The following is a 24,288-nucleotide window of genomic DNA, read 5'->3' on the forward strand; positions in this document are numbered from 1 at the left end:
CATCCTACAAAGTCTCATCGCAAGGGACAAACACAAACAAATATATATTTTTGCCCGTATTGAAACGACTGTACGCCGTATGGACCTGAAAACTCAATTTCCCTGTACAAGAACACGGGGTAAACCGTATGGGTTGACAGGCATGTAATGAGGCCACTGCCATCACACTCCAGTTACTCGCTTCAGTCAGCCCTTCTGCGTGTGTCATCTAACACCGGAATACCCAAAGATGGACTTTCCCGTCCCTTCACAACATTAGTCATCACCTGCCAATGCAAACGGGCAATGCCAATGCGGCGTGTGGACTGTTTTGTATAAATTATCACAGTGAATGCACTGCAATTATCCAATTGTGCAACGATAATTAACAGCAATTTCACGATCCCTCGCGATCCTATGATATGGTAATCCACTTAGCACCTGCACACGCTGATTTCATCGTTCCATCTCCAAGGAAAGGATCTCCTTTTGTGCGTGTTCGCTCATCTCACGGCTTCCGCTGTCTCATCGTTACCCCCCCCCCACCCACGTCTAGCAAGGGGCCATCCATTTAGTCCGTACGCATGGAGGGGGGAGGGGAGGTTTACCCAAACGCGTACGCTTGCGTATGGGGGGGATCTACTGACAATGTACGCATAGGCAACGGGGGGGGGGGGGGGGGAGAAGCCTCGATAATAATTTGTCTACATTGGCCTTCAAATTAGTTAGATAGTCTGGCGGTGGACTATCTGTTTGCTTGAACACGTTAATATTATTAACCCTTGATCGTTTCTGCGTGGATGAAATATCGGCCGTTCTATAACATTTGGGGAGGGGGGGGGGGGGTGCGTCAAGTGTACGTACGCAGGTGGGGGGGGGGGGGTGTAATAAGTCCGCGTGCGTACAGGGAGGGGTCAAGTTTTGACAGATGTGTGCGTACCGACTCAATGGATGGCCCCCAACGCGTCCTGCCCAAGCCCACACTCGTCACTTCCCTCGACTTAGAAACGGAGCCGTTAACCCGTTACCGTCCAGAGACGACCGGCGAGGCCGCAGGAGTTGCGGCGTTCCGTTCGCGTAGCGCTGCCACCGCCGCCGTTGTTTGTGTGTGAAAGCAACTGTGCTCGCCGCCCACAACTGCAGCGACACGACCGCATCCTCGACGACAGCTGCGCGTCACGCGCTCCCTCCCGCGTTGCCTTGTGGGAGCCTCGGTTCCAAGGGGCCATACATTGAGTCGGTCCGCACAAATCCATAAAAAATTTACCCCCCCCCCCCCCACTCCCTGTAGGCACGTAAACTTTTTACACCCCCCCCCCCCCCCCCCCGAATCCTATGGAACGGTCGATATTTAATCCACGCAGAAACGATCAAGGATTAGTAATATTCACGTGTTTAAGCAAACATAGTCCACCGCCGGATTATCTAACTCATTTGAAGGCCAATGTAGACAAATTATTATCGAGGATTCACCCCCCCCCGTTTCCTATGCGTACGACATTGTCAGTAGACCCCCCATACGGACGCGCACGCATTGGGTTACCCTCCCCCCTCCATGCGTACGGACTAAATGGATGGCTCCTTACCGATAAAGTTGTTTTATTTAAATGTTTTGCTCTTCTCGATTCCGATGACGCGCGTGCACGTTCATCATCATCACCGACGTGGGAGTGTTCTCTCATCTAGGTGCAAGGTGCATCTTCCACAATGGCTTCATTGCCAACGGCCCTGCTGATGAGAGGGGTCTTCCACCGGAGGTAGCTTTGGACAGCCCCCTCTGAGGGGTATTTGGCCTACTCTCCCACGAATTACACCACGGTAGCAAAAAACAAACGCCACGCACCAGCCAAGTAACACAGTGGCCCTAAAAAGGAAGCCGTCTATAAAATAGGCGAAGCTTTGGGCAATGGCCTTGCTTCGTAGCACGTAAGAATGCCGCCTGCTATTTGTGTGTGTCTTAATGCCACGGTTTTATTGACCGTCGCCAAATAACGCGTTCAACATTTTACGCGGTGAGAAAAAGAAGACGCAGACGAAGCAGGAGAAACAACAACGACGTTCAAATGCGAAAGGGTGGAAGAGGGCTTTACAACGTCCCACTCCTTCGCTGTGAATGTCCCCCCTCTCCGTGCGTTCGCGATTATCGTCGGCGGCAGGAACACGAACAGCCCGGCAGATGTCGGCATTTAGTGCCCCTCACCTCTCTCTCAAGCCGCGTGCGCAACAACCAGGAGGAGCATCCGACGCCGCACCAAGTGGATATCGATAAGAACGGGACCCCCGTCGATTAGACCGGCCTTTCACTGGGGGGGTGGTGGTGGGGCGTGTAGGCTGTGGCGTGGATACCGTGCAGGATAAATTTCCAACCCGCGCGGGGAACGTCAACGGCAGTATGCGGTGATAAACCACGCGGGGATACACAACGGGGATCAAGTGCCTTCCTAATGCGAACACAGAACACGAAGCAAGCGTCTTACTAATACAAAACACACAAACGCCGTGAATCGGATGCCTTACTATTGCAAACTCGCGAACACAACATGAAGCAAGTGCCTTACTAACACACAAAAAACACAAACGCCGTGAATCAGATGCCTTACTAATGCAAACTCGCAAACACACAACATGAATCAAGTGCTTTACGAACGCAGAACACGCTAACGCACGTCTTTACAAACACAGCACACCAATAAACGACATCACACTAATGCCTTACTGACACAAAGCACCCCAATACATAACACGAAACAAATCCCTGACTAACAGAACACAGGGCACCAGTGGCCTGGACTAGGAGGGGTTTTTTGAGACGCCAACAAATGTTGAGAGCCACCGGTTTCGATGGAGTGCCCTTGCCAAGAACATCTGTAACAAGCCAAGCAGCATTTGGTAAACGAGGCTGCCTCTGCTAGAGGTTTAAATCCGCTCCAGAGTTCGCTTGCTCAAACAAAATGCTGCCGGAACATTTTAGGCAATAGGCTCGATGGAAACAAATATTGTATTTAAATGTCTGTTTATATTACGTATGCATATCGAGTCTAAGGCAAACAAAAAAACTAAATTTCGATATAAAGCTTTCGTGACTGCAGGGATTCATCTTCTTGGTTATTTCCGTAAAGTCACGTAGAGAAAAAAAACTATTCAAGAAAAATGCAATAATTCAAGAGGTGAGACAAACTTAAAAAAATGCATGGCATCTCCTTGGCTAGCAGTTGTAACGTGATTAATCCGATCCCATTGATGAGTAAAGTCAACCAACGAACAACAGTGATTGTCACTCATATCATATGGATATATTGGTCCCCGCCATGAGAATGTGGAATCTACACACCACTGGCTCTGGGTCAAACTGCAGAGGAGTGCAACCTCGATGGCCTGTTAGACCACGTAGATGCTGTGATGGTTCACTACGTGAAGTACAAACAAGACATTTCCACTCACGAATCTACACTGGCCACAGCTTAACAGCACAGTGGGCCAGTGAAACGCAATGTCCTAATCCGACTCCTCCTTCAGCAACCCGCACTGACCAGCGTGGTGAATGAAAAAATTAACCCGTAAAAACAAAGTTTTTCACTATAAATCCTTTATATGCGTGTTCAATGGGCCACAACCCAGCCCACATTGGTCTTTGAAACGGGCGGCTAGAGTCCTCTCGTCCTCTGGCTTGAGATGGCTGCCACCTATGGGTCGGATGATTGTCTGCCACCATTAAGCAATTGGTAATTAAATATTTTTAAAAAATTTCCCTAAACAATGTAAAATTTTGGAAAAAAATTTTCACGAAAATTAATTGTCACGCACAACGAGTCTGTGTGCAAAATGTCAGCTCGATTGGATCACGGGAAGTGGGTTAAAAAACGACCGAAAGATTTGCACGGTCGTAAGCAAGCAAGCAAGCACGCAAGCACGCAAGCAAGCAAGCAAGCGAACTTAATATCAAGGATTTAAAAATGATCAAAGCAACTCCCACGACCAACACACAGTGTTGGGGGGGGGAGGGCGGACTTCCTCCAGCAGTGTATTGATAAAGGCTGCTCAATTATGAATTTGAGCTATGCAGTACTGAAGTTATAATGCTACGTACCCATTAACACTGCAATTGATCGTGCTACATCGGGGCGCGTTGTCCTTCGTCACACACGCGTGTTTGGCTTAGTGTGCGATGAGAATCCCAGAGAACCAGGGGAAAGCCCATCGCGCATTGTGGTGGTAACACGCAAAGCCTCGCACAGATGTATCCAATAATCCACTGGCGTACTGCCATCGTTTTGCCACGTCACAGCCTTATTATAATAACTTTGTTTATTTTAATAAAGCAACAATAGCTTCTAATCGTTAAACTATGGCGGTCACAACTGCACCGCAGGAAAGCGTATCTGTAACGAGTTTACGTAAATCACCTTCCGTTCTGTATCACCGCAAAAATACAAAATATTGTTCAGTTTATTGGCCCATTGACCTTGCAGAGTGCACACGAATGTTTCCCAGACGCTTTTGTTTAAACCTGTACAAATGCATTCCGTACTAAAGACTAGTTACTAAACATGTTTTTATTTTAGTTTACCAAGTAAGGCCCACTGAGCTATACAGCTCTTTTTTCAGAAGTGGCCTGCCGACAAATGATAGCTCAACGAAGTGGCTTATCACGTGGCAAATGTATAGCAGTAGCCAAATACTGTAAACGCGTGATGATGTTGATTCTAAACGTGGAAAGAAAAACCGGAGAACCCGGAGAAAAATCCACGCGACCTTGGGGAGAGAGACACGCAAACTCCAAATCTACAGCAGGCGCCAGGGCTGGGATCACACCCACGCCCTCCTGTATACCAGGCGAGATAGTTAAAAGGGGAGAATACTCAAACTCCAAATATACAGGCGTCAGGGTTAGGATCGAGAGTTATGCCAAATAGCCTCTACATTCAGAGACTCTAAAGAACTCCCTCCAGTGGACGCCCTTCTGCCAGCAGTGACGTGAGCATGCAATTGCAGGGCTGCCCCTTGAAGCTTTTTTTAAAATTTCAAATGAAGACGTTCTCGTTCGAGAGTGGTTGACACGCCAAGCTGGGAGACCTGAGGCTACGTGAACGCACATCGCACATTGCACGGCGCGCTCCACCCAGCGTCTCCGCGCGCGGCGACGGATCGGGAGCGACGCCGATGCAGCGCTAACCGAACACAGCGGCGAACTCGTCGATCAATCCACTGCTGGACGAGGGGCTCCCTCGCCCACGCCCATGTCGGTCGTGGAGGGTTGTTCGGCCGGGCTCCACGAACCACGCCGGTCGGTGCGAGTTGGTTGAGGGCCGGGGGGTGGGGGTGGTGGGGTCCAAGGCCAGTTCAGATATGAACCCACGACTGATGTTATCGGCGGCTGGGTTCCTAGCGCAAGACGCTAACCGCTGCGCCACCCATCCATCCACGACCCCTCCCCCCAACCCCCACCCCAACCCCACCCTCCCCCCACACACACAGAATTTGTCCGGTGAACAAAAACCGCAACTGAGAGTTGTTTGGTTTTAGGTCGGCCAGTGGCGCAGTGGTGTTCACACGCGGCGCCGTAATGCCCCAGAGAGGCCGAGTTCGATTCCCGACCACGGCTCATGAGCAGCTGTCAGAACCGGTTCTGAACGTTGAATTGGGACCTGTTGGCTCTGGGTGTGACGGTGACATCGACTCGTCGGTTGATAATCGAGCTCAAGGACACCACGTGAGGTGTGTGTTACATACAGTCATGGGTTCACGTGACTCCTCCAGCAGCCACGAGAGGCGCTTACATTCACGATGTTTAAAAATACAAATCGTGACCCAATCGCGTCAATTACTCGAACCGTTACAGCCCATTATGCACTTAATTACCATTGGCTTTGGGGGTGAGCGGTGGCGCAATGGTTATAGAACACCGCTCTATGTGCTCGGTACAGGATTTCGATTCCCAGCGACGACTAACATGACGAGCGAATGATATCCCAATAGCGGTCACTTCACTGACCAGCGTGGTGAAGTATGGTCAAACAGCCACGCCGTGACCGTCACGGCGTGGAGAGAGATTGTCATCCAGCAGTGGATTGGTAAATGGCTGCAGATGATATATATTTAACAAAAACATGTGCGGATAGTGTTAATGTGGTTTTGCAAACAAAATTGGTGTGGACGGCTTGCGGGCTTGTGTGTACACTTCGCTCGCTGGACACAGAAGACAAAGACATCCCGTATAGCCTGTTAGCGAGTCCCTATGAAGGCCGGCACGGCACACGAGGGGGTGGGTGGCCAACACCACGCCTGGCCGCCTTTGTCTCCCCAGTGGCGATGTTTTACACACCGCACCAGGTACTCATTTGAGGCTGAGTCGACCTAGGGGAGACCCCGGACCGGTTCAGATAATCGTCACTGGTGTTGACCGTGAGCGGGAATCGAACTCGGGTCGCTGGGTTCGTAGCGCAGCGCTTGACACACATATACACACAACGTTAAAGCTTTTGTTCACTATTGGAGGGTGTCCTTACGTAAATTAAGTGCTCGTTCAAAGGGCTCGCATAATGAACGTGCATAATGTACGTTGCCTCAGTAATCCCCCCCCCCCCCCCACATTGTGCAAGAGCGCAGAAGGGTGGTCAACACATCTACGCCTCTATATAAGGAAAGAAACAGTAAGGCTCCTCCACAAATCTGGCTGTCGCCTGATGAAGCTAGTTGTAATTACTGGCGAAACGTCGTACTCAGATTGTAAATGTTGTGGCTTGGCTCTCCAACACACCGGTGGTGCTGTACTAATAATATACTACACTATACACTACACTATACACTACACTATACACTACTATACACTTCACTATACACTAGTGCTGTACTAGTGACGAATTGGCGACGTTCTGTTTACGTGACAACCCTTACTAGTTGGCTGTGTCGGGTGGTGGCGGGTTTTAACGACACATTTATATTTTTACGCGATCTAACCAAAAAAAACCTCTATTATGGATGATATTGGTCGCGAAAGCCTCCTACGTGTTAAACTCCTGTAAACCGTTCAATGTTCGTCAACACAGTTGGCCTTTACAAGGAAAATTCTATAATGGGCGACGTTTCAGACAATGGCCCATCTCCATGGCACGTTAAATATCACAAACGCCACCTCTCTCTCTGACCTCTCATGTACAGCACTTTGAAGAAGGGGAATTGCCCGGAACGTCGGTTAATATGCTGACTTTTTTTAAGGCCGCAGTGTTATTGACGCATAGCAAATATCCACAGGTCCCAACCGAGGACAAAACGATACGAAGTGACCATTCTGGGGGGGGGGGGGGGGGGGGGTCAATATGGGTTGATGGTGCCCCTCTTAACATCATTTGAGATCTTTTGGCCACTTGGACAAAACTAAACTGACCGAACCCAGTGCGCAGCCCCCCCCCTCCCCCCACCGCATTTGGCATGGGCTCAGCTTATATATTGAGTTCTATTTTAGTACCATTATCAGCCTCTTGCGTTCGCTTGGTTGGTCGGCTGTGCACGCTATCAGTCCGAGTCCTAAACCGCACGGCGCAACTCTGCAGAAGTCTGAACTCTGCCGACTGCCCGTGAACATTTAGCCCCCTCTACCCCCCCCCCACGCCCCGTCGTTGCATTACCGTCGTGTCGTGCGTAACAACGCAGCCGCGTGTTGTTCAATAAATAGGCAAGACCCGTAAGCGCCTCCTTCCATAATATTTGTCTCCCCACGTAAATAAACACGCGCGGGTATTGTTTGACAAACCCCGTTGGCCGCACGGTGTCCTGGAGGTGCCGCTTTACAGCCGGCGTCGGTGTTAATACGAGCAGGCAAACTCTTGGCCGGTTTCGACGTTCAGCGTCTCATCAGCACGGTCAGACTTGATTGAAATCAATGCTGGTGAACTGCACTATTTGTTTGGTGCCGAGACACATTTCTGCACAAGTATCTCTTTTCCGCACTGACACACACACACGCAACGCCCTATGTGTGCTACACTGACAGACGCATACACATCATCGTTACCATCATCACCATCATCAACACACAATACAAAAGAGTGCCACTCAAGCAAATTTGCATTCACGTGTTCACATAAAAAAAAATTTAACACGGTATTATTTACAATCAGATCGCAAGGGATTGATGGCCGACACTGGTTCGTTCGTAGATGTGCAGCCAAAGGACAGAAACACGCTCGGGAGGACGACAACCGGTGGAGGTGATGATCACAAAAACACCGAGACAAGATGATGATGATGATCACAAAAACACCGAGATGATGATGATGATGATCACAAAAACACCGAGACCAGACGATGACGATGATCACAAAAACACCGAGTCGAGATGATGATGATCACAAAAACACCGACACCAGATGATGATGATGATGATCACAAAAACACCGACACGAGATGATGATGATTATCACAAAAACACCGAGACGAGATGATGATGATGATGATGATCACAAAAACACCGAGACCAGATGATGATGATGATCACAAAAACACCGAGACCAGATGATGATGATGATGATCACAAAAACACCGAGACGAGATGATGATGATCACAAAAACACCGACACGAGATGATGATGATGATGATGATGATCACAAGAACACCGAGACCAGATGAGCCCGTGCGCATGGGGCGAGACGGATCGAGGCGTCGCGTGACCGCGAGCGATTGCGACGACGTGCTGATGGAGGCATTCATTCAGCAGTGGATAGAGCATGGCCGATTAACATTGACTGTCATTATCATCGATGATGATTACAGCTCCGGCCTGACATGTATACAACCGCCGACTTAGACGCACGACGTGTCTGTGTGTGTGGTTTGTGGGGAGCGGTGGCGCAGCGGTTCGCACGCGGCGTTACGAATCCAGCTACTTCAGATCTCCGGTGCAGTTGCAGCGCCTGCACTCTACGCCACTTGCTGCTGCACTACGCATTTCATGGTCTGTTTTTAAGGCAGGAGGGGGTGCCTCTTTCGCAAGGGATTTTACAATCTAGTCCCGGATTCTCAGAAGTGCGCGTGTGTGTGGTTAGAGGCGGAACGCAATACCTGTGTACGTTTGCTTAATCGGGGTTGAACGGTGGGACAGCGGTTAGCGTGCTGCGCGCGGATAACATCACTGGTGTCAGAAACTTGTCGCGGGCCTCTGTCCAAGAACCCATCACCCCCCCCCCCCAGCCTCTCTCTCTCTCTCCAATGTACAAATCCGCACTGATCAGAATGTTCAAGTATGGTAAAGTTGACACGAAGAATCCCCGCAATAACCATCGTAGCGTGGCGAGGCCATCGTCCCGTTTTGGTTTGATTGAGAATGGTTGGAATGTATTTATAATATTTCACGTGCAATTGTTCTAGCCCCCGTGTGTTTGGGTTTGTGGCAGACGTTTGTGGTAAGCGAGATACGAAACGCACAAGCACGGCGCGTTTTGTTATTGGCAACGCAGCGGCGTTCACTGAAAAACCGCCGGAGCGTTCATTCGGTCGTTTGCGATAGTAGCAGCGAGGTCCGCTGACGAACGCCCAGGGACTTTTGAGCGAGTTTCCTGGGAGGGTGGACCCTTCGCATCCAGCAGTGGACACGCTTGTGCTTGTGTTGAGGCTCCTCTCGTCCCGCTCCGGGTTTTCAGCGCTTGCGTAATGCGCTCGTTTCACGCGCGCGCGCGCCGTCCGCCGCTCGTGCATTTCGCAATATGCGCGTGCCGTGTCGTGCCGTATGCTGCAGCCCTTTGTCAATCCACTGCTGGATGACGACCTCCACAACGCCGTACGGGCAGTTTTGTGGCGGGGCGGGGGTGGGGTGGAGTTATTTGACCATACTTCACCACACTGATGATGAGTGTGCGGATTGGTAAACGAGGGGAGGGGGGTTAAAGTAGACGTGGAGCGTACAAGACAAAGATCCCCCGTGTAGCCTTAACAGACTGTTGGGGCAGGTGCTGTCAGCGAGCACCCATGAAGGTCGGCACGGCACACCAAGAGGTGGGTGGCCAGCACCACGCCCGGCCACCTTTGTCTTCCCAGTGGGGATGTTTATACACCGCACCAGGTACTCATTTGAGGCTGAGTCGACCAAGGGGAGGCCCAGGATCGGTTCAGATACTCGTCACTGGTGTTGGCCGTGAGCAGGAGTCGAACTCGCAGCGCGCTAACGACTCCCCTACCGCTCCCCAGTTCACGTACGATACGATAAACAATCTGTTTTGTGGTAATACAATCACACATCACATCATCTTTGAGAATCCGCCGCTAGATTAATAATGCAGCGCAATTCAATGCTGTGGCGCTCCTGTAGGGCCGTTTGGTCATACTTCACCATGCTGGTCAGTGCAGTTTGGCGATGTGGGAGGGGCGTAGGAAAAGTCACCACCCCGGGGTTGACCGTGATCGGGAATCGAACTTTACTCCGCCGGGTTCATAGTGCAAGGAGGCTAGCCGCACCGCACCACAGATCCCCCGGGAAAAGTTACATAAGTGAAACGTACATGCTACACGACGCACTAAATCAGAACACGTGTAACAATGGACAAACGTGCATTTCATTAAGCCGCGCGCGTGTGCATCTCTATGAATTGATTCATTGTAACGGAGCTTCGCACTGCTCCTCGAGCCGCCCACTCGTTCGCTCACCAACCACGACGCGGACACGCGCGCACGCACAGCTGATCAACTCCCCACCGTAGGACGGAAGAAGCGTCTGTTTATTTCGTCGATGGGTCTCTATGCGAATCTATGGTTGTCTGTGTACGCCTGTGGATCATTGACGTGAGTCAAAGGCTCTCTGCGTGAATCTATGGGTCTCTCTGCAAGTCCGTGAATCTCCATTTGAGCCAATGAACCTTCAATTGAGTCGATGGGTTTCCGTGTGAGGATTTGGGTCTCTACGTGATGATGTTGTTCTCCGTGTAAGTCCATGAATTTCCGCGCGACTCAAAATCTCATACCAAGTGCAACTTCGTAACGCCACTGCCTACGTTCGATCTTTCCCCCAAAGCAGATATTTCACGCGTGCACCACCACGCGGCCACGGAATCCGAATATGTATTTACGCTGGAGGAATCCGATGAGCTGCAAAGCTCTTGATCACTCCTGCATGCGCCCACCGGCTCACTCACCAACCTCGATGTGACCACAGCGTAACCCCTTGTCGGCAATCAACAATCCGCTCCCCCACCATACAGACAAACAAGAGGTGAGACCACCAATTTGTATTGTTGTATTATTCTAAGCACACATCGTGTAAACCAATTAAACTGTTTGTGGCAACACACAAGCACACGTCCCAATGCAGCGTTGGCATCGCGGGCCACTCGAGCAGCGGTTCGGACTGAAGACATTCAAGATGACAGTCTCTCTCTCTCGCTCTCCTATCTCTCCTCTCTCGTCACTTGATTGTGCTGTCTTATCAAGGGGACATCTCACATTCGTGTCGTATGAAGTCTGTTGAATGCAGACTATTTTCACGCGATGGTGTTCATAAATTACACCCAATAATGTTGATGATCGGCTTTCTCTGCTGCGTTATAATTTGTATTATTGAAGGGGGGGGGAGGTTAGGGGGGGGGGGGCTCTATCTTCTCGCCTATTCTCAAATAGCGCTAAACACACACACACACAAAATATCTCGTGTAATTTCCTTTACTGCTGCGCAACCACCGATCATTAAAACATTCTCGAGGCGGCTCGCAAATAAAGAGAATTACATACATATCTATGTTTAAATGCGGGACACTTTCCTATCGCAGTGTATTAAAAAAAAACAGTTTTAATGCTAATTTTCAGTCTATCGGTTTGCTTGTTCGAACTCGGGAGAGCTTTAATTGCCGCGCTGACAGTTTCCGCTAATCAAACTATCAACACGATGTCCGAGTGCGAATGGGTGGGAAAACTTGAGCCAAATTAAATAGACACCCGGGCTTGGGACGGTAATTACAGGGCACACCGTATGTGCATATAATCCCCTCTCTCCTTATCTCGCTATCATCATCATCATCTCTCGAATATCTCCCTCTCTCTCTCTCTATCTCACCTCTATCTATCCCTCCGTGTGAGTACGTCTGTGCGTTTGTGTGTAGGAACGGGCGTGGTGCTGGCCAATCACCCCCTCGTGTGCCGTGCCTGCCTTCATAGGTGGCCGCTCGCTCAGAGCACTTGCCCCAACAGTCTGTTAAGGCTATACGGGAGATCTTTGCCTTTGTCTTTGTGAAAAGAGGTGGCATAACTGGTTCGCGGCATCGCGCTACGAGCCCCTGAACCCGAGTTGCGATCGCTGCCGATGGCTAACATCAGTGGCGAGTGATATCAGATCCAGCTCGTGCGGGGTCTGTAGCATGATGTTATTAAGGGGCCCTAAATTAAACAAAAACACGTAAATATTAAAACACACATTTAAAATAGCATAGTAAAGTAATTGCATTTTTGTCATTCGCTATACAGCCAGAAAATACGACAAATCGCTAACCTTAAACACCCAGTCGTTCGTAAAAGTTGAAGGCAGTATAGTACTATAGTAATAGAGCAAGTGCAGAATCACTGAACCGGAATTGATAGCTTGAAAGCATTTAGCGCGGGGCCCTTGAGAGTGCGGGGGCCGTTGCATATGTAGCTACTTTTACTACTTGGATAATCCGGCACTGAGTTCTGCCTATTCTCCACAGATCCAACCTGCAATGACCAGCATGGTGAAGTATGGTCCCCCATCCTCACCGCCGCCTCCACCCCCCCCCCCCATAACTGACATGGCATGGAAAGGCCTCCATCGATTGGTGGACAATTCCCGTATCTCTTCCAAAGCTAGATGGTTCTGTGTGCATGCATGTGTGTGTGTATGTCGGTGTGTATTCACGTTGTTCACTAAAGAACATTTTCAAGCAAATCACTTGAGTTTCATAGGCGCCAGCGCACTGCGCTATGCACCCGGCCACCCGAGTTCGATTCCCAGCTCCGGTTAACAGCTGAGCCAGTCGTGGGCCATTCCCTCGATCGCCTTTGTCTTCGACGAGTCTCTGGTGGTGAAGACATAGTCGGCCGGGCGGCGTGGCTCTGACCACACCGTTGCGTCGCGGTAGAAATACCGACCTTAATAAATGATTGTTAACAGCACTTGCACCAGCAGTATATGTCGTGATCTACTCGGGGGGGGGGGGGGGGGGTGCCTTTCTCTGTCTTTGCACTCGAGAACATGCGCAGGTAAACATCACCTGGACATCTTTTTGCGCGGTGCATCGAGGCATCTCTTAAGAAACGTCCCTGGCAATTGGCCGAGAATGTACGTGCGATTCAGACCGCCGAAACAACGGACTGTCCTTTCAGAAATGTTTGGACTTCGACTCGTTCCTAACCAGCCCGTATGCGTGATACGTCTCCAAGCGTGATGTGTTCAGGTGATGTGGATACAATCCGGTCCTGCACCCCCTCCCCTCACCACCCTCCGCAAACTAACCCCTCTCCCACCTCCCCTTCACCAACCCGCACTGACCAGCGCTTCATCCAGCAGTTGATTAACAAACGGTTGTACATTGCATTAGATGCACACACATACACTCATCGGATTGTCGATTTAACGAGGTAACGTTGCTCTCAGAGGTAACCCACAATTTGTTGTTCTGCAACACGTGACTGAGTGCTTTGGTCACGTGCTTGTTTTGTTGTAACGATTTCTCACCAGAGGCTTCAGAGGCCCGCAACGCCGAGCGGCCAGCAACAGACAGCTCCAGTGGAGGTGCGTTGGTAAGAGATGAAGGGGTATTGGTAAGAGTTGAAGGGGTATTGGTAAGAGATGAAGGTGTATTGGTAAGAGATGAAGGGGTATTGGTAAGAGTTGAAGGGGTATTGGTAGGAGCTGAAGGGGTATTGGTAAGAGTTGGAGGGGTATTGGTAAGAGATGAAGGGGTATTGGTAAGAGCTGAAGGTGTATTGGTAAGAGATGAAGGTGTATTGGTAAGAGTTGAAGGGGTATTGGTAAGAGATGAAGGTGTATTGGTAAGAGCTGAAGGTGTATTGGTAAGAGATGAAGGTGTATTGGTAAGAGATGAAGGGGTATTGGTAAGAGTTGAAGGGGTATTGGTAAGAGCTGAAGGTGTATTGGTAAGAGATGAAGGGGTATTGGTAAGAGTTGAAGGGGTATTGGTAGGAGCTGAAGGGGTATTGGTAAGAGTTGGAGGGGTATTGGTAAGAGATGAAGGGGTATTGGTAAGAGATGAAGGGGTATTGGTAGGAGCTGAAGGTGTATTGGTAAGAGTTGGAGGAGTATTGGTAAGAGATGAAGGGGTATTGGTAGGAGCTGAAGGGGTATTGGTAAGAGTTGAAGGGGTATTGGTAAGAGCTTAAGGTGTATTAGTAAGAGTTGGAGGGGTATTGGTAAGAGATGAAGGGGTATTGGTAAGAGATGAAGGGGTATTGGTAAGAGTTGGAGGGGTATTGGTAAGAGATGAAGATGTATTGGTAAGAGTTGAAGGGGTATTGGTAAGAGTTGGAGGGGTATTGGTAAGAGATGAAGGGGTATTGGTAAGAGATGAAGGGGTATTGGTAAGAGTTGGAGGGGTATTGGTAAGAGATGAAGATGTATTGGTAAGAGATGAAGGGGTATTGGTAAGAGTTGGAGGGGTATTGGTAAGAGTTGAAGGGGTATTGGTAAGAGTTGAAGGGGTATTGGTAAGAGCTTAAGGTGTATTAGTAAGAGTTGGAGGGGTATTGGTAAGAGATGAAGGGGTATTGGTAAGAGATGAAGGGGTATTGGTAAGAGTTGGAGGGGTATTGGTAAGAGTTGGAGGGGTATTGGTAAGAGATGAAGGGGTATTGGTAAGAGATGAAGGGGTATTGGTAAGAGTTGGAGGTGTATTAGTAAGAGTTGGAGGGGTATTGGTAAGAGTTGAAGGGGTATTGGTAAGAGCTTAAGGTGTATTAGTAAGAGTTGAAGGGGTATTGGTAAGAGGTGAAGGGGTATTGGTAAGAGATGAATGTGTATTGGTAAGAGTTGAAGGGGTATTGGTAAGAGGTGAAGGGGTATTGGTAAGAGATGAATGTGTATTGGTAAGAGTTGAAGGTGTATTGGTAAGAGTTGAAGGGGTATTGGTAAGAGGTGAAGGGGTATTGGTAAGAGTTGAAGGTGTATTGGTAAGAGCTGAAGGTGTATTGGTAAGAGATGAAGGTGTATTGGTAAGAGATGGAGGGGTATTGGTAAGAGCTGAAGGTGTATTGGTAAGAGTTGAAGGGGTATTGGTAAGAGTTGAAGGGGTATTGGTAAGAGTTGAAGGGGTATTGGTAAGAGCTGAAGGTGTATTGGTAAGAGTTGAAGGGGTATTGGTAAGAGATGGAGGGGTATTAGTAATATATGGAGGGGTATCGATAAGAGCTAAAGGAGTATTAGTAATCGTTTAATACGTTATGAAACGTAAGCGGTGATCGCTTTAGAAAACTCGCCGTGTTAGTCTCCGATGACGATTCACAAGTGTCCAGTTCGCGGACAGAATACCACGTGGTCTTTAGAGACAACTTTCCAGCGAAAGGAGAGATTTTGGTGGGTTTTTTCTCCAGCACGTGCAGCGGCTCCGGACAAATTTGAGTCACGTGAACTCTGCGATTGTCCAAACGTTGGAGGGAATTGTTGACCGGGCGGATAATTACGAGCGACGTTGTTTTGTTTAAACAACAACAACAACAACAACAACAAAAGTGCCCAAAAGAGGCATGGGGAGAGAGAAGAGACGCCCGCTGGGAGTTACGCCGACGAACGGAAAGAGAGAACTCGTGGATTTGAGACAACGCACGCGAATCCACGTGCGTCGAGTCGACGGTTCAGAAACGTTCGGGCTTAGCCGTCGCTCGAAGGGCTGATGGCCAAGTGTCGACGCTCACGACGAAGTGGCCACCAAAGGGAAACACAGAAACAATGTAATTATTTTCATTAATCGTCCGGTCAAATCGACACTGAGTCGTAGGAGAATTTTACAGGAGGGTGCTGCTGGCGATGTTTTTTTTGTGTGATGAGATTTGTTTTCATCCACCTAACGACGAGTCGTTGATTATCCGAGTGGGAGGAAACCGGAGCACCCAGCGAAAACCATCACGCGTGCGAGGGGGCAACGCTCTATCCCCGTACAGAGGGAAACAGATGGCGATCAGTCCACGGCATTCTCCTGGCGGGCCAGGGTATGGTAACCTCCCCAACGCGCATAGGAAGGGGAGTTTCACATCCAATCTCTGTGTGCGGTGATCAAACAACCCTCGCTGCTGCCTCCGCACAGTGCTGGACAACAGGAAGCCTCGTGCAGCAGCGTAGCCACCGCCGCCGCCACCCGGCTAAAATCAACATGACGATGATATTTCGATGTAAAGCTTTCGTGACTGCAGGGATTCATCTTCTTGGTTCTTTCGGTAAAGTCACGTAGAAGGGAAATAATAAAATAATAAAAATAAAACATAATAAAATACAATTCTCACGACGTTTCGGCCACAACGCAAGCAGCCGGCGTCAGGTGAAGAACAGGTGTGTCTGAATTCAGACGCTGTCTTTCCGACAGACCTGTTCTTCACCTGAGGACGGCTGCTTGCGTTGTGGCCGAAACGTCGTGAGAATTATTTTATTATGTTGTTTTATTATTATTATTATTTTATTACTTCCCTTCTACGTGACTTTTACCGAAAGAACCAAGAAGATGACGATGATCGTTCGGAAAAAGTAAATGGGCTTGGGCAGGACACGACGACGACGACGATGATGGTCTACAGACGAGATTGACGACGGAATGGCAGTCAAAGGAGGCAACGTACCCGAGAAGACGGTCACCGTGAAGTGAGAGCGGGGCGATCAGCGTCAAGCGCGACGGAACGCGACGGAGAGTCACATCGCGCGACAGCGAGGAATGGGTGTCGGCAGCGCGGGGAGGCCTTCATCCAGCAGTCGATAGACCATGGGTCGTAAAGATCACCACATTTCTGACGTGTCAATGGGTCAATGTCATTTTCGTGTCATGCTTTACATCCCTTGGACAATCTCGGATGACGGTCTCCCCCACGCCGCCCTGTTGGTCATTGAGGTTGTTTGACCATACTTCACCACGCTGGTATGTACGGATTAGTGAAGCGAAGGCGTGGGTGGGTTGGTGGATAAATTAAGTGCGGGGGGGGGTCCCGTTCCGCGTATCACTCTGCACTAATGTTAATTGTGGTTGGGTGCACAGTGCAGTGCGCTAACCGCTGTGCCACCACTCCCCTCTCAATGAGGTATACTGCCTACCTTGATTGAAGCTCAACTCGTATCAGACGTATGCACACACCGGTACAGAGTTCACTTGACACGTCATGCCCATAGGCACTCCTTGGGACGGGACAAATACGTGCACTAATTAAAGATACGCGCATTGCCGCTCCGCCAATATTTATAAATATAATTTGGCCACTTTGGCGATTAAAACGCGAATTCATGTTCGAGACAAGTGGCTCTGCGCGTGCCCTTTTTTTTTTTATCAAACACGTGTTCTGGGTAAAGTACGCGCGTCATACGTTGCGATACGCATTTAGTTTCGCTCGGAAGATACAACAACAACAACAACAAACAAAAATGCTCCTTCGTTCTCGCTTTGCTCTAAAATGCCAAACCGCAACACTTGAACCCCACGGTGAGAGCGACAGCCGTTCAAGTTCTGAGCAGTTGTGGGAAAGATGGAAAACACGAAACTAGGCGCGGGCGATGTCCATGTCTCGATGAAGAGCGATCTTCAATTTTGCCGTTGTTGTTTTTTTAATGAACTGCTTTGTGCGAGAGAACTTTTCTTGTGTTTTTGTCCCAAGCGTTAATTCTACTTTAAAGCGATCTGATATCGCTCGGACGCGGTCACACATATCTAACGCACGCGTGAGTGTGCAATGTGTACGCGTGTTTGTTTCCTGCACCCACGATTAGCACGGTTGGCTACGTACGGTGCGAAAGAAATTCAACATACATACTGCCCATAGACTAACACTACCCCATAGACTCAGCACTGGCCAATGGACTCAAACACTGCACATCCGATTAGCACGGGTGGCTGCGTACGGTGCGAACGAAGTTCAACGTACACGCGTACACAGTGAACTAAAAAAACCAACGTGTTATTCTTGTGGTATACACGCAAATCCGCGCCCACGTGCGGTCGCTCTGCCTATACACGATCTTAACCGGACGAAATCGACCTCGCATTTTCATATTCAAGATGACAGATGTCAAAATGCCCTTATCCGTGTGCGTCCGCGGGCCGTCTCACGTAGACTCAAGGTGCAAGGCGCGCTGGCCTCTGGCTAACGCAAGCCTCGAGCGCGCCCTGAGAGTGTGGGGAGTGGTGGTGCAGCGGTCAGTGCGCAGCGCTACGAACCCGGTGACCCGAGTTCGACTCCCGCTCACGGCCAATACCAGTGACGATTATCTGAATCGGACGTGGGCCTCCCGTAGGTCGACTCGGCCTCAAATGAGTAGCGTACTTGTGCGCGGTGTGTAAACATCGCCACTCGGGAGACAAAGGCGGCCGGGCGTGGTCCTGGCCAGAACTTGCCCCACAAGTCTGTTAGGGTTATACTGGGGGGGGGGAACTTTATCTTTGTTTCACGGGACTCCGAGAGCTCCGTGCTGAAGTTGTGTTGGGTTTAATTCGGACACAGCGCGTCTCGCGTAGTGACACGATACTTCGAGCGAGTTTAAAATCGCGAGTTGGATTCTGACCGCGATGCGATCTGTCGCCGCAAAACATTGACAGACCCTTAAGGTCCCATTCGTTCCGTTTCATTGAAGTGCATCTGCATTGCCCGAACACGTCTCTGTGTTGCGCGCAGCTTACACACAAACAGATCGCGGGCGAATGTTGCATACACACACACACAGACAGAGACAGGGAGACGCACCGACAGCCACACGCGGAGAGACACGGACATGCACGTGGGCGCAATGCCGCCACCGCTGCCGGCCGCCGCGTCGCGCGAACGAGCGCGCCGGTCGGAGTGGGAACGCGGCATCACGCGAGTCGAGTCGACGACAACTCGCGGCCGCACCGCGAGCCTCCATCCCCACCCACCGCACGGGTCCGGCAGAACGCCACCACCAACCAAGCAACCACCCACCCACCAACCACCACCAACCAAGCAACCACCCACCAACCACCACCACCAACCAAGCAACCACCCACCCAACAACCACCACCAACCAGCAACCAACCAACCAAGCAACCACCCACCCACCACTCACCACCACCACCAACCAAGCAACCACCCACCCACCATCCACCACCACCAACCAAGCAACCACCCACCCAACCACCACCAACCAAGCAACCACCCACCCACCAACCACCACCACCAACCAAGCAACCACCTTATCTCCGCTTACCTTGTTTGCGCTGAGGATTCGCCTGCTTGCGTCGCTGGCAGCGTGCGCTCTCCGACATGTCGGCGAACTGCGCCTGGAGTGTGTGTATCATGACCCGTGCGGCCGCCGGGTGATGGTGGGGGGTGGGTGGACAGGAGAGAGCGACACCCGGGCACAGGAGACGAACGAAGGGGGGCGAGAGAGGAGAGGACAACCTTAGAGAGAGAGAGAGACAGGAGAGGGTGCGTGGGGGTGGGGGGCACGTGTTGGTGGAGAGGGCGGGAGGCCACGCGGGCGGGAGTGAAGGAGAGCCCTCGCTCGCTCGCTCGCTCTCACTCGCGCGCGCTCTCTCTCTCTCTCTCTCCTTGTCTCTCTCGCTCGCTGCTTTCGCTGACTACTCTGCTTGTAAGGGCAGCCGTAGCCACAGCTTGATCGCTACCAATGTGCTCTACCCCCCCCACCACCACCAACCCCGATCACCACCCGCCCACTCCTCCCACCCCTCCCTGATGAACTCTTTCTTCCTCCTCCTACTGCGTCCTCCTCGTGCCCGTCGCCTCTTGCACCGCACGTGGCGATCCGGTCCCCGTCTTAGCGACTCGGGCACGCACTCGTCCTGCCCCGTGTCGAGTCCGCGCTCACCACCATCATCACCATCATCCTCGTCATCCTCGTCATAATCTCACTCACAAGCGCAAGTTCAGTGAGCGCGCGCGTGCCCGCGTCCCTCTCGGAATTAAATCGCCGTCAACAGCAGCAGCAGCAGTAGTCGTAGCCAGCGACTACGGGACGATAGCAGTGTGCATCGACTAGCGCTCTCGTCTTATCGGAACCCTCGAACAGCGTACGGGCAACAGTCGTGATATAGACGGGGTGGGTGGGTGGGGGGTTTACTCGCTAAACTTTGTCCGTGTTCTCCCTGTGTGCGTGTATTTAAGTCTACGGAACGTGCACTGCATGCCGGAATGCCCGTGCAGTGAGTGCAGTGAGTGTGCTGTGGGTGCTTGTAGGCGCTCGCGAACAGCGCTTGCCCCAACAGTCTGTTACGGGAGATCTCTGTCCGCGTGTGTGTTTCGCACGGCGACCACACACGCACAAGCTTCCGTGCGACCTTCCAGCCTGCGCAAGTGCTCGTTAGCAGCACTTTGCCCCCCCCCCCCCCACCTACACCAACCAACAGCTAGGGTTGTTAAAGGCCGCGTTGCATCTCTTCGTTCGCGAAACTTTGTAAAACCGCGCAGCGCGCCCGCAATTCTCAACCGCGGGGTGGGGGGGCAGGGATGACTCGACTGCACTGGTAGCGCGCTCTCCGCGTGCAGCGCCGATCAGCTCGTGAGCGCGCAACGCGATCACAAGGAGACACATAGGTGCAGGCGTGAGCGGTGAGCGTTCGTGATAGCGAGTCGTGGTTTAAAGGTTACGTGCACGGGACAGAGATGGGCGTGGGGGGGGTTTGGCCGACACCTTTTCAACCCGAGCCGTGTAACCGCATTTTTTTGTATTGAACGTACTGCGTCGCAATTCTATACGACGAGGGAGCGCGATAGGGGTTTTCGCGGTTGTAAAGTGCGCAGCTACAAAGATTCCGTTTCTTCTTCTTTCTCTCTTCCTTCCTTCCTTCCTTCTTCCTCCTCCTCCTCCTTCTTCTTCTTTCGGATCGCGTCGCGGTGCTGTTCGGCACGACGTTCCGACGTTTCGCGGCGCGCGCTAAATGCGTTTCCTTTTGAAGCTTCCTCAAGAAGACCGTTGCGAAACGTCGGGCGGTCCGGCGCCAGAACAATCGACTCGCGTTACAGCGCGAAATAAAGTTGGGACGTCGATGTAAAGCGGTCAATGAAGGCGGACCGCGTTTCGTAAACTCGTTGTAGAACGAATTTGCGCTTATTTGCGCAAAAGCCGCGTCGAGGACTTCTTAGGAACACACCTCGCCTCTCTTTAGATTCTGTCCGAGCGAGACACGCGATCTCCCGGAACAAACACACGCAGACACACGTGAAACACACATCCACTGAAACACACAAACTCAGGTGTGTGTATATATGTACTATGCAGAGGTTATCAAACAAGGCTGCGGCTAATACAAGACCGCAACGGCGGATATTTGTAATGGTTGTGGTTGTAACCTGAACGCGATTACCTTTGATTCGATTGCGCGATTGTGAATGCATTGCGTGGGGAGTGGTGGTGCGGCGGTTAGCGCTACGCTGCGCTACGAACCCGGCCACCCGAGTTCGATTCCCGCTCACGGCCGCCAACACTCGGTGACGATTATCTGAGCGGGTCCTGAGCCCTCCCCTAAGTCGACTCAGCCTCAACGGAGTACCAGGTGCGGTGTCTGGTTAACATCGCCACCGGGGAGACAAACGCGGCGTGGTGTTGGCCACCCACCCCCTCGTGTGCCGCATCAGCCTTTATAAGTGCTACTCGCTAACAGCACTTGCCCCAACAGTCTGTTAAGGCTACACGGGGGATCTTTGTCTTTTTTATCATTTTGATGCGCTGTATGTAGACTCTTAAGACCCCGCCAGTCGACTGACGGTAGCTTAAGCTTAACCGTGATTCACATGTTTTCTAATTGTAATTCTACTCTTAGACAATGCCGACGAGTTAAGACGAGTATTGTGCCGTGCGTTAAACTGCAGTGGCTTTTTAATATCGTTGCGTAATTTCAGACAATAATAATAGAAGACAATATACAACAAAGAACAACAACAACAACATCAAATCGGAACGATATTTTTTGCGCATTATTTCCTGTTCCAAATCACGCAAGATGAGTTGAGTTATTGCAAGCAGTAGGTGCGACGTACGCGCACAACGCGTTCCACCCGTACTCCGACTGTCCTGTCGCCTCCGATGAGCACGGCCGGATACGTGCGGTGCGAAAAGAAGTTCAACATACATACATACATAGATGCGCTAACATCGGCTGATTAGGCGTGGATTACGCATCGAAGTGCTGATGGCTTCGTCAAAGACATCGCAAAAGAACAACAAATGTCACGCACGCCGAGCGTAGTCGTCGTATAAATAATATACAACTTACGGTCTGTCTCACAACGACGACACTCATGATTGAATCCGGCATATTTACCTGCCATCCGTTTAAGCAGCACGTGTTAGATATCCAATATACAAAAAAACAACGCGTAAATTCCCTGATTCTTCTACTTCATCGTTATCATCGCTTTTAAAAATCAACAATCACGCGCGTGCCGTCACACGTTCATTTTGAGCCGGACATGATGGACAGGTTGCGTGTGAGCATTTGCAGCAGGTGTGGTTTTGAACGAGTAAAAAAAACCAAAATGTTCAATTGGAAAGCCACAGAAGCGACGCGTAGCGGCTCTTCCTGACGTCGGGAAGACGTCCCTTGCACATTCGCCCCTTTGCGTGAACGTGGCGGCTAAAGACGTGTCCGCGAGTCGCAACGATAGGCGACGATGAACGCGATGAACGGGGTGAACGGGATGAACGAGGTGTTCAACAGGAGATGTTGCTGTTTAGGACTCTAGATTTGACGCACCACAAAATCGGGTTGGTCTGCTACAAATCCAACAACGTAGAACCCCCCCCCCCCCCCCCCCCCCCCACTAATAATCATCGATTTAACTCTCAGAAAACATCGCGCTATCATTCCGGACACGGTGCGGCTAGACCCAAGCTCGACAGGGACACTGGCAGGATGATGCAGTGTTCATGACAAGGCACCATTTTCGCTACAACGCTCCGTGCATACGGGCAACAGTCGTTGTCGTTCCGGCGAATGTGTTCGGTATGCGGAGACGGGAACCCCTTTCTTCCAGCGCCATATCTGGGACGTTATCTTGTGACAGATTACTTTATTACATCACCCTCGCTGCGTTAGTACCATCGTTGTTAGCATTCGCGATCGTACGTTTTGCTGTTGCTCTTCCCTCTGCTTCACCCAGGAAAGTCCAGAGTCGTCTTCAATGCCATCACCTTGCGTTCGCCGCGTGCGGATCTTGTCTGCCGAGTCCTTTTCACAATCCAACACGAACACACACATTGTATTGGGAAGGCACTTAACGCGTCAAATGTTACTATGTATACAGTATATATATACTACACCTTGCACGTGCACCTGAACGCATGTAATGTCAACTGCAGCGTCAGTTCGTGCCATGGTGAGCGCGTGTTATTTGACTCGGAGGATAACAGCGCGCACACTTGGTATGACGACTCGAGTGCGAGGATTGTCGCGGTTGTGTAGCGATCCGGTTTTCACGGTTGCATGGCGTGTTGTGCGGCAAGGGTGTCCGACGTTTCGCTCCACGAGTTGGGAGTTTCTTCGGGGAGTCGAACAATGCACTTCTCACGAATAAGTTCCCCTAGCTGACTTTATTTCAGTTCCTGAAGAAGCTCCCAGCATGTAGAGCGAAACGTCGGACATCGCGCCGAACTACCCCGAATCTACTTTCGAGAAGTATTTTTACATTATGCTCGTGTGGGGTTCTTCAACTGTGCTGTTCAATAACGCCTCGGCTCATCCTCGTGTGCGCGCTGCGCTACGAAAACCGGCGACCCGAGTTCGATTCCCGCTCACAGTCAGCACCAGTGACGAATATCTGAACCGGTGCTGAGCCTCCCCTAGGTCGACTTGGCCTCAAATGAGTACCTGGTGCGGTGTGTAAACATCGCCAAGAGGGAGACAAAGGCGGCCGGACGTGGTCTTGGCCACCCACCACCTCGTATTCCGTGCCGGCCTTCACAGGTGCTCGCAGTATGTTAAACGCCATATATTTGTATTTTTTATGTAGACTGCACAATATACAACTGTTAAAAACAACTGCGCTTTTAACTTGTCTGTCTGAGTTCGATTGCCGGCCAAGACTAGCATGAGTAGACGAGTCACGTCTGACCTGCCCATCATCACCCCTACTCCCCCTTCTTCACCGGCGTGGTGAAGTATGGTCAAACAACTCCCCCGTGACCGACACGGATTTAG

General features: G+C 50.9%; 1 protein-coding gene across 1 annotated transcript in view; it reads right to left on the minus strand.

The window, feature by feature from the left end:
- Nucleotides 1-19,539, minus strand: part of LOC133349727 (zinc finger E-box-binding homeobox 2-like) — a 98,500-nt gene extending 78,961 nt beyond the window's left edge. Inside the window, exon 1 of the mRNA XM_061563422.1 lies at nucleotides 19,341-19,539. Within this exon, the coding sequence (XP_061419406.1) occupies nucleotides 19,341-19,431 (91 nt within the window). The 5' untranslated portion in view covers nucleotides 19,432-19,539. The remainder of the gene's footprint in view (nucleotides 1-19,340) is intronic.
- Between the last annotated feature and the right edge of the window lie 4,749 nt (nucleotides 19,540-24,288).

Source organism: Lethenteron reissneri, chromosome 31, assembly GCF_015708825.2.
Source record: "Lethenteron reissneri isolate LAM-NWPU_2019-01 chromosome 31, ASM1570882v1, whole genome shotgun sequence".
Lineage (NCBI taxonomy): Eukaryota > Metazoa > Chordata > Hyperoartia > Petromyzontiformes > Petromyzontidae > Lethenteron > Lethenteron reissneri.